This window comes from Aphidius gifuensis, linkage group LG3 (genome assembly GCF_014905175.1).
Source record: "Aphidius gifuensis isolate YNYX2018 linkage group LG3, ASM1490517v1, whole genome shotgun sequence".
Taxonomy (NCBI): Eukaryota; Metazoa; Arthropoda; class Insecta; order Hymenoptera; family Braconidae; genus Aphidius; species Aphidius gifuensis.
Genome location: NC_057790.1, coordinates 24,024,315 through 24,033,376, shown reverse-complemented (window position 1 = coordinate 24,033,376; position 9,062 = coordinate 24,024,315). Strand labels below are relative to the sequence as shown.

At 25.1% G+C, this 9,062-nt stretch overlaps 2 protein-coding genes across 3 annotated transcripts; one reads left to right on the top strand and one right to left on the bottom strand.

Moving 5' to 3' along the window:
- Nucleotides 1–1,310: 1,310 nt before the first annotated feature.
- On the top strand, nucleotides 1,311–3,916 carry LOC122853082 (cleft lip and palate transmembrane protein 1-like protein). 2 transcript variants are annotated; one of them, XM_044153332.1, is made up of 9 exons: nucleotides 1,311–1,350; nucleotides 1,582–1,865; nucleotides 1,934–2,051; nucleotides 2,112–2,332; nucleotides 2,408–2,693; nucleotides 2,772–2,960; nucleotides 3,033–3,238; nucleotides 3,302–3,553; nucleotides 3,617–3,780. In XM_044153332.1, the coding sequence occupies exons 2-9, from the start codon at nucleotides 1,621–1,623 to the stop codon at nucleotides 3,720–3,722; spliced, it is 1,623 nt and encodes a 540-aa protein (XP_044009267.1). In that variant the 5' UTR covers nucleotides 1,311–1,350; nucleotides 1,582–1,620; the 3' UTR covers nucleotides 3,723–3,780. The 2 variants fall into 2 exon arrangements, with proteins under 2 accessions (XP_044009267.1, XP_044009268.1); XM_044153333.1 differs by having other exon boundaries at nucleotides 1,318–1,372; nucleotides 3,617–3,916.
- Nucleotides 3,736–7,152, bottom strand: LOC122853079 (exocyst complex component 2). The gene is made up of 4 exons (XM_044153326.1): nucleotides 4,855–7,152; nucleotides 4,460–4,786; nucleotides 4,208–4,392; nucleotides 3,736–4,141 (listed from the first exon to the last, which is right to left on the bottom strand). The coding sequence occupies exons 1-4, from the start codon at nucleotides 6,850–6,852 to the stop codon at nucleotides 3,952–3,954; spliced, it is 2,700 nt and encodes an 899-aa protein (XP_044009261.1). The 5' UTR covers nucleotides 6,853–7,152; the 3' UTR covers nucleotides 3,736–3,951.
- Nucleotides 7,153–9,062: the final 1,910 nt, after the last annotated feature.

The following is a 9,062-nucleotide window of genomic DNA, read 5'->3' as shown; positions in this document are numbered from 1 at the left end:
TTTTACTTTATATTTAAAATAAAAAAAAAAAAACAATTTCATAGTAATTGTCTAAGAAATTGAGATAAAAAAAAATGCTTTTTATTTTTGTAAAAAAATAAAAATATAACTCATTCATTCTCTAGTTAAATTAATACTTTTTATTCCGATGAAATATTAATTGTCCATTCCGTAATATTTATATTCTGCTTGAAGAAATTCTCATTTATAAAAGAAAGAAAAAATAATATTTATAAATTTCAAATATTTTTGAAATTTAAAATGATTATTACTTGAAAAATTCTTGGAAAAATTCGAATTTACATCTGGAATTTATATTGTTATTATTTTATAAATTCCTGATGAGATTTCGAAATTATTTCGAATTTTTGTTGGGAATTTTTCGAGTGAGTACATCAGAGTAGCTCGTAGATATTATTTTGTGGGCTTCTGATTTAGTCGTTGTAGATTCTTTAAAAATTTTTGGAATGGATGGTTAAAAAAATAAGACAAGTGCGTGAATATGTATAAATTTTGTGAAGTTGATTTTATTTACAAATGTGATTTAAATGGATGTGTGTTTTTTTTTTGTTAAAAAGAAATTTCATGGAGATATGCAATCATCAAATTAAAAAAATTATAAAACAGAATATAAATATGTTATTAATTTTTTTTTTTTTAGTTATTTTAAATTTACAGAATATAAATTTTTTCTCTTGGATATTTGATTTTGTTTTTTTCCTCATAAGCCCTGATTTTTTTTTTATTCAAAAGGATGTTTACTTGTTGGACTCCAAATTCATCATGATGTCATTTTTTTTAATGACTAAAATTGAAATTAGAAAACTAATTGGATCAAAAAAAAAATATAGGTATATACAAAAGAATAAAATTTACAGACATTAATTACAAATTTTATGTACATTTTTTTTCTAAATTATTATTTTTGTGTTGATTTGATTTGGCAAGAGTCATTCAGCCAGACTTAATTGCTCCAAAAAATTATCAACATATTTTTTTCATTCGTTATTTATTTTATAGATAAACATTTGGATAAATATTTTGCAAGTTTCTTAATTTTTTATCAAGTCTAATTTAAATTCAAAAACACAAAAATATATTTGCCAAGTATGTTACATTGTTGCTCAATAATATGATAAACTTTTAATCATCAAATATTGAAAAAAAAAAAATATAAAGAATTGAAAATTTTTGATAATAATAATAAAATAATATGATCAACACCGTATGATCATATGATCAACTGATGGTAAAACTTGCTCCACAAAATATAATTAATAAATAATAAAGGTGAAAAAAAAAAAAATGACATTTGATGTTTGTTGTTGATGATGATGACGTGTACATACAGTGAGTACAAGACTACAAGTCAGTATGTAGATTTGTTTATTTAACATTTACAATACTTAAAAATGAGCATAAATAATACAACATAAATAAAATATAAATAAATAAAAACAATAATATAAATACAAAAATAAAGCATGTTAAATCTTTGTTAAAGTTGTTGTTGTTATGTCAAAACAAAAAACCGGTGAATATTAATGAAAAAAATAACTAATCCATTTATTATTCCAACAGATTAATTTATAAAAATTATAAATAATATAAGAAATAAATATGCAACGTCCTTCATTCACACTTATTCTGTCAGGAATATTCATTGGCTATGTGATATATGCAATATTTGGAATAACACAATTATTTATGCCACCAAATTGTGAATCAAATGAACCATGTTTAAAATCATTTTTAAAAAAAACATCAAAACTTCAAGCTCACATGTTTATTTCATCAAATACTAAATCTGGTGAAGTACATAATTTACATACAACAAATTTTGACTATAAAAATCCATTGTCAATGTGAGTTTACATTTTTTAATTAAACAATTTATATATTATTATGATAAAAAATATATTTAATTTTCTAGACCAGTTCAATTGGAGTTACCAAATAAAACACGACAAAATGGAACACTTTTTCTTCATATAATTATTGTACCAGAGTCAAAGAAAAATAATGGTCAAACATTTAATCAACTTCAACAGGTAATGTTGATGATTTTTGATGATTAATGTGAATTAACATGTATTTATTTATTTTTTTAGAACCCTCATATGGTTTATACAAGAATTAAGCTAACACAATTTGCTATACCACAAGCAGAAACATTTAATTTATTAGGTGAAAATAATGAAAATCCATCAATTAAAAAAAATAGAGGTAAAACAATATCTCATTTACGAAGTAAAGTTACATTTATTATTGTAACTGATATTAATGAGCTTCCAAGTAATAAAGTGCCTTATGAAATAAGAAACAGTATAAGGTAAATGAAAAATAAAATGTTTATTATTATTTTTTGATTGTTTAAATAAATGGTATGTTTTTTTTCTTTTGTTAGTATAACAGATGATGGTAAATTTTTGCCAATTGTTGAGTATGATTTTCTTCAAACTCGTTTGAAAGATTTGGTACAAATTAAACCAGATGATAGAGTTATGAATTTGACAATAAATTATGCTCCAATATCAATTGGACACTTGAGATTGATTCAACATTTACGTGGTACTTTGGAAGCTTTTAAAAAACTTGGATTTTCTGATAAAGATGTTGATGATATCAAGGGAATTTATGCTGATACTAATTTTTATTTACTGACTGTTACAATATTTATTGCATCAATTCATGTAAGACAAAAAAAAATTAGAAAAAGAAATTATTTTATTAATAAGATAATTATGTTTCTTTTGAATTTTCTGTTTTAGTTTCTATTTGACTTTTTGTCTTTCAAAAATGACGTTAATTTTTGGAGAACAAGATCAAGTTTTGAGGGTCTCAGTGTATCATCAATTATCTGGAGAGGATTCAGTCAATCTGTTATATTTCTTTATCTTCTGGATGAACGTTCATCAATGCTAATTTTAATACCAGCTGGAATTGGAACACTCATTGAGGTAAATTAATTAAATTAATTAAAATTAATTCCCTTTTAAGTTTAATATGGTTATTATAATATTTAATTTTAGATGTGGAAAATAAAAAAAGTATTGAGAATTAAAATATCAAGAGGTGATGGATTAATTCCATCAATAAAATATGAAAATAAAAAACAAAATGATGAAACACAAACGAGAAAATTTGATGCTGAATTTATGCAATATTTATCATATTTACTTTATCCACTTGTTATTGGTGGTGCTGTTTATTCATTAATTTATCAACCACACAAAAGGTAATTACGATTTAACAAATAAATTAATTTAACAAACAATATATTATTATCTTTTCGTTTCAGTTGGTATTCTTGGACAATAAATTCAATGGTTAATGGAGTTTATGCATTTGGATTTTTATTCATGTTACCACAATTATTTGTTAATTATAAATTAAAATCAGTTGCACATTTACCATGGCGTTCATTTATGTACAAAGCATTTAATACATTTATCGATGATATTTTTGCATTTATTATAACAATGCCAACTGCTCATAGAGTTGCTTGCTTCAGAGATGACATTGTTTTCCTTGGCTATTTATATCAAAGATGGTAATTATTAAAACAATTTATTGATTATGATAAAAAATATAATTTTTATTTTTATTTTTTTAGGCTTTATCCAGTTGATAAATCTCGTATTGATACTGAAACAATTGTTGAAGAACCAACAACAGGAACAATCATCAGTAAAAAAATATCTGATAAAAAAATTAATTAAAACAAATAGCAAATTTTTATTTGTTTTTAATTTATAAATATTTTAAAAATCAATTAAATCGAGTCTTTCAATTTTTAAATTATTTACATCAATGAAAAATTTATTTAATATTTTTTTTCATTTACAATGTTGTTATTTTTTATTTTTCAAATATTATTTAACATGAAAAATTAAATAAAACAAATTTTACTTAATTGTTATTGTGTTTTTTTATATGTATATATAAATATTAAACAGTTGATGTTTTTATTTGTTGAGACTCTTCATCAAATATTTGTGCAGTTTTTGGTTTTTCAGTTAGACAACGAATTTGCAATTGCATTGATGATGTTACTTTCATTAATAAAACTTCAATACGTGATGCATCATTGTCATTATTTGGTGGTGGTATTGCATCAAGAGCTTCTTCAAAGAAATTTCTATCGAAAAAAAAACAGGTATATTTTATTAAAAAGAATATATTTTAAGAATCAAAATTATTTTACCTTGCTCTTTTGGTGCTATAAAGTTCCAGTGTATTTTTTAAAAGAGTTATATCTGCTCTTGCTTGAATAATACCAGATGATCCAAATTTATTAACACAAGACATTAATCTTGCCAATTCTTCAGCAATTGTCTCGACAATATGAGACAATACACGTTTTAAAAGTCCAGGAGAAACACGAGTAACCTAAATCATAATTATAATTAGATTTAAATCAACGATCAATGATTAATTAGCAATTAAATTAATATACTTCAGCATGAACAGCAATAAGATTAGCAAGTGCTTCTTGTGCATAAGGACGAATATGCATTGGCTCAATTTCCGTATCCCATTCAAGACCACCAAGATACATACTAGGTTCAATGGTACCAACAAGTGGATCACATCGTCTTTCTAAATATGCATCCAACACAGCTGTATCCAATGTATCAAGATGAGTCCAATCACTTAGCCAGCCTTCAGCTGCTGATAAATCAGGATAGCCACGCGTTTTCAATGCTGTTGATACTCTTGGTAATACAATATTTAAAGTGTAACGAATATTACTCAGTGTTATCAATAAACATTTTTCCCAAGTCTGCAAAAAATAATAAAATAAAATTGATAATTGAATTACTTTTTTGTTTTTTAAATTAAGATAATTACAGGTGTTGAATGTTCTCGATGTTTATTATTTCTAGCTCTATAACAAGCTGGTGAACCAACAAGTTGTGAAACTGATGGATCATCATCATCAGTAGCTTCTTCACTTCCACTGAATGCTAATTTTTGTAAAGTTTTTGAAAATGAAATAAATAATGTTTTAACAGCATTATAATAAATAACTTGTTGTTGTATATTATCAAAAAGTGGTAGTTCTCTTGGTCCACATGCAATTGCTGTTTCTCTTGATAATTCTGATACTTCCATAATCATATTTTCAAATAAATATGGTAATTTTGTAATACCACCATCGACATTTGCTAAATATTCCAATTCCCATGTTTCTTTTTTTTGTAAATTAATTATATTTTCAGCTGTTTGTTTAAATAATGCAACGAGACACTGTGATCTTAAGTCAAATAAAAATTTTCCAAATATATCAAGTGCATCACTTGGTAAATCTAGATGTATTAAAGCTGCATACATTTGACGAATACAACGAAGACTATGAAGTAACCAAGCTGGTGTCATATTATTACCACCACATGATTCTTTCATAGCATCACTTGCATTTTGTATACAATTCAGGACTAAATTTTTAAATGGAATTTGTTTTTCTGTATCAACAGCAACATGAAGTTGTCCAGTAAAATAACTCTGTCCAAGTCTCCATAAATCTGGTAATTGTTCAGCAACAACATCGCAAATTGATTCAATACATAATACTTGTGATGGAACATAATCATTTGTATCATTTTTATTATTTAATTTATAACGATCAATTGCCATTGTTGACATTGTCATGTTTGTTGATTTTTGTTGTGTTTTATTTAAATCATCATTATCATTGTTATCATAATAATCTTGTAGACAACTTTTTATATTATTATCTAAATAATTTGCATGTGATACAATTGCATCCCATGCTGGATCACCATTTGCATCTAAATTAACTAAATTTCTTATGATTTTTTTTTGTTTTTCAAGTGTAAATGGCATTTCTTGAAGTTTAATTTTCAGCTTATTTCTCAACATATCAATTTTATTTTCAATTTCAATGAGTACTTTTTTAAATATTTCAATATCTGTATTACCAAATAAATTTTTAACACGTGCATAATCATTTATAATAAGATCATAATTACCACGATTAATATTTTTTTCAATATTAACTGGCATACAAAATAAAAAACGATAACGTTGCATTAATGATAATGCACTACGTGTTGCATCAGCACGATCACGTCTTATTAATACATTATCAAATAATTTATTTGCTTCATTCATTGATGTTATTATTGCATTTTCTAATTTAGCTGTTGGATTATCACCATATTTTTTAACATCTGTTTCAAATTGTTCTTTTAATATGACAATTGTTTCTAGTTGTTCCATAACAGCACCAACATTTGCCTTTAAAAATGATAATTGTCCTTCTTTTTGTGAATTAACTTTTCTTCTTAAATAAGCAAGACCAGCTTTTAAATCATCAAGTGTTGTTGCATGATGATGCTGTAGTAAAAACCAACCAGGATGAAATTTTTCATTTGTTAATTCACCATTACTATCACCAAATAATTCACATAATTCATCTTCAGGAAATTTTTTATTATCATTTCCTTCAACACTTAAACCAAGTGGATCTTCTTGTTGATAATTTGTTGGTGATAATGCACGTCTACCCCAAACAAAACTTTGTACAGGTGCTTCTTCAACCCATACAGCTGATTCTTTCATTGGACCAATTGTTTCATGATAACCACGATATTGAACAGTTGAACTACCCTGACCACCACTACGTGTTGTTACAATAATATCACCACGTCCTTTACATGGTCCAGATCTTGCAATTATTTTATTTTTCAGGATAAACCATTCTGCCCACCGTGTTTTTCTCCTTAATGCACCCCAGGACCCTCTTTTATACCTGTTACTACTGGTGGTGGTGCAAAATAAATAATAACTTGTCACTTTATCAAAACAATAAAATATTATTTGCATTATTTAATAATTTTTTTATTTATATATTATTTAAAATTAAATTATATTTAAACATCTTAGAAACGCCTCCAATTTATAATTATCATTTTATAATATAATTTTTGTGTTTTAATTATTGTTTTTACAGTTTGTTATGACATTTAATTTTGCGGTTAGTGTTCAATTTGTGTTGCTGTCTCTTTCTCTCTCTTCTCGCCCTCTGTTACATAGCACATAAACTAAACAACATTATTATTATTATTATTAAAATATTAAAAACAAACAATAAATTAAAAAAATAATAATTTTTTATTTAAAAAAACATTTAACAAATATATTTTTAATCTATTATTACATAATTATTTAATTGTTTTTGTCATTTTTAATTTCAGATTTTTCTTGATGATTTGTATCAGATCTTTTTTTTTTATAATACTCATGATCATGATCATGATTTTGTTGATACTCAAGATCAGTTGGTGTATTACCAATATTGTCAATATTTATTGTTTCTTCATTTTTTAAATATTTTTGTTCATCATGAAGATTTAAATTATGAGCACCATTGAAACCTTGTGATTGAAGGTCATATAAATTTGTGTCATCATTAACAACATGATTACCACCAGATAATTGTAGAGATGTTGAATCAACTGGACCAACATTAACTGCTGGTCGTATGAAATTTGTAATTGGCACTAGACCTCGAGGTGTCACGACAAATGGAATTGGTACAGCAACTGTTCGTATCACTGGATATGGAATAAACTAAAAGAAAAAAAATAACAAATTACATAAATTCAAATTAAAACAATATTACGTAAAATACCAGAGGCAAAAAAAGAAAAAAAAAAAGAAGAAAAAAATAGTGTGCGTGATTTATAAGAGTACTCTGATATTAAATAACAAAAAAATTGTATAAAAATTACCTTTGGAATTGGTATTGGATATGGTACTGGTTTTATAACATGAATAACTTTTTCAACAGGAACATGAATAATCTTTTCAACTGGTACATTTTTTTCAATGATAACTGGTGGTACTTTTATTGGTTTTTCAACGACAATATGTTTTTCAATAACTATTGGTGGTTGTTTTATTATTCCACCATAATTCCATCTAGACAAAAAAATATATAACATTGATATTAACAAAAATAAGTCTATTTTTATATTGTTTTAATATTTTAATTTACTCAGTATGAGACTGTTGAAGTGATGTTAATTGTTTTTGATTTTTCCAGGGATTATTTTCATCATTAATCCATGGTTGTCCTTTTCCATAATATGGAGAATTTGAAATACCAATCCAGCCACTGTCATCTTGAATACTTCTTTTGTTATTTGTCTTTGAAGTTTCTTGTTCAGTTGATAAAGCACTTCCAAATGCCACGAACAACACTACGATATACTAAAAAAAAAAATAATTGTATTTTAAAATAAAATTGTAAGTATTTTTTTCTTGTTTTTTTGGATTTTCTTTTTACCAAAAGTCTGGCCATTTCTAGTCAATGTATCAAACTGAATCTTGGCAGTCATCAATTTAGTCTTTTATATACTTTCAGATGTACTTCCAGAAGTAAATTTTACTTCCAGGTTTGGAAAAATTCAACAGTTTACATCATTCATCTCAAACGGTTAATACATTACCGGTAAAAGTCAAAGCAACTTTTTTTTTATTGAATAAGAAATTTAATAGAAAAAAGAAACATAAATTAATTTATAAAAGTTGATACAGATGATTAACGCATCGTTCAATTCGATTTCGATATAATATACCAGACGAGAATATGAATTTGTATTTTTGCAGTGTTCGACTGACCTCATTGTCTCATTAAATGGACAAGTAATTCCATCCTCGTTACTTTGCTTTATTTTACATCCGGTGAAATAAAATTCCAGACTATTTCGTACAGTGTGTAATTATAATAATATAATTTTAGTTTCAGTTAGCAAATTTAAACTATTTTATTTTTTGAAAGTGAAATTACAATGGCAAAGGTCAAAGTAATATATGTATTTCTATTTTCTAGTGTAGTAAAAATAATTTATAAAACTGTGATATTGTGTGCATGATAAATTACAATTGATTGATGGAAAAAAAAAAAAAGAAATAATATATGAATCAGGAAAGGTGCAAGGTTGATAAATATTTAAGAAAAACTATATTGATAGAATTGAGTATTCTTTATTTGACTTGTAATTTCATTTTAAATATTAATCTAATATTGA

What these genes read in the sequence shown, in the direction of transcription:
- LOC122853082 (XM_044153333.1), top strand. Translation starts at nt 1,621, where the DNA reads ATGCAACGTCCTTCATTCACACTTATTCTGTCAGGAATATTCATTGGC. An exon ending in CATTTAATCAACTTCAACAG is followed by an intron (nt 2,052 to 2,111) that starts GTAATGTTGATG and finishes TTATTTTTTTAG; the next exon opens with AACCCTCATATGGTTTATAC. An exon ending in ATTTATCAACCACACAAAAG is followed by an intron (nt 3,239 to 3,301) that starts GTAATTACGATT and finishes TTTTCGTTTCAG; the next exon opens with TTGGTATTCTTGGACAATAA.
- LOC122853079 (XM_044153326.1), bottom strand. Translation starts at nt 6,852, where the DNA reads ATGCAAATAATATTTTATTGTTTTGATAAAGTGACAAGTTATTATTTA. An exon ending in ATCGAGAACATTCAACACCT is followed by an intron (nt 4,787 to 4,854) that starts GTAATTATCTTA and finishes TATTTTTTGCAG; the next exon opens with ACTTGGGAAAAATGTTTATT. An exon ending in TTATTGCTGTTCATGCTGAA is followed by an intron (nt 4,393 to 4,459) that starts GTATATTAATTT and finishes ATTATGATTTAG; the next exon opens with GTTACTCGTGTTTCTCCTGG.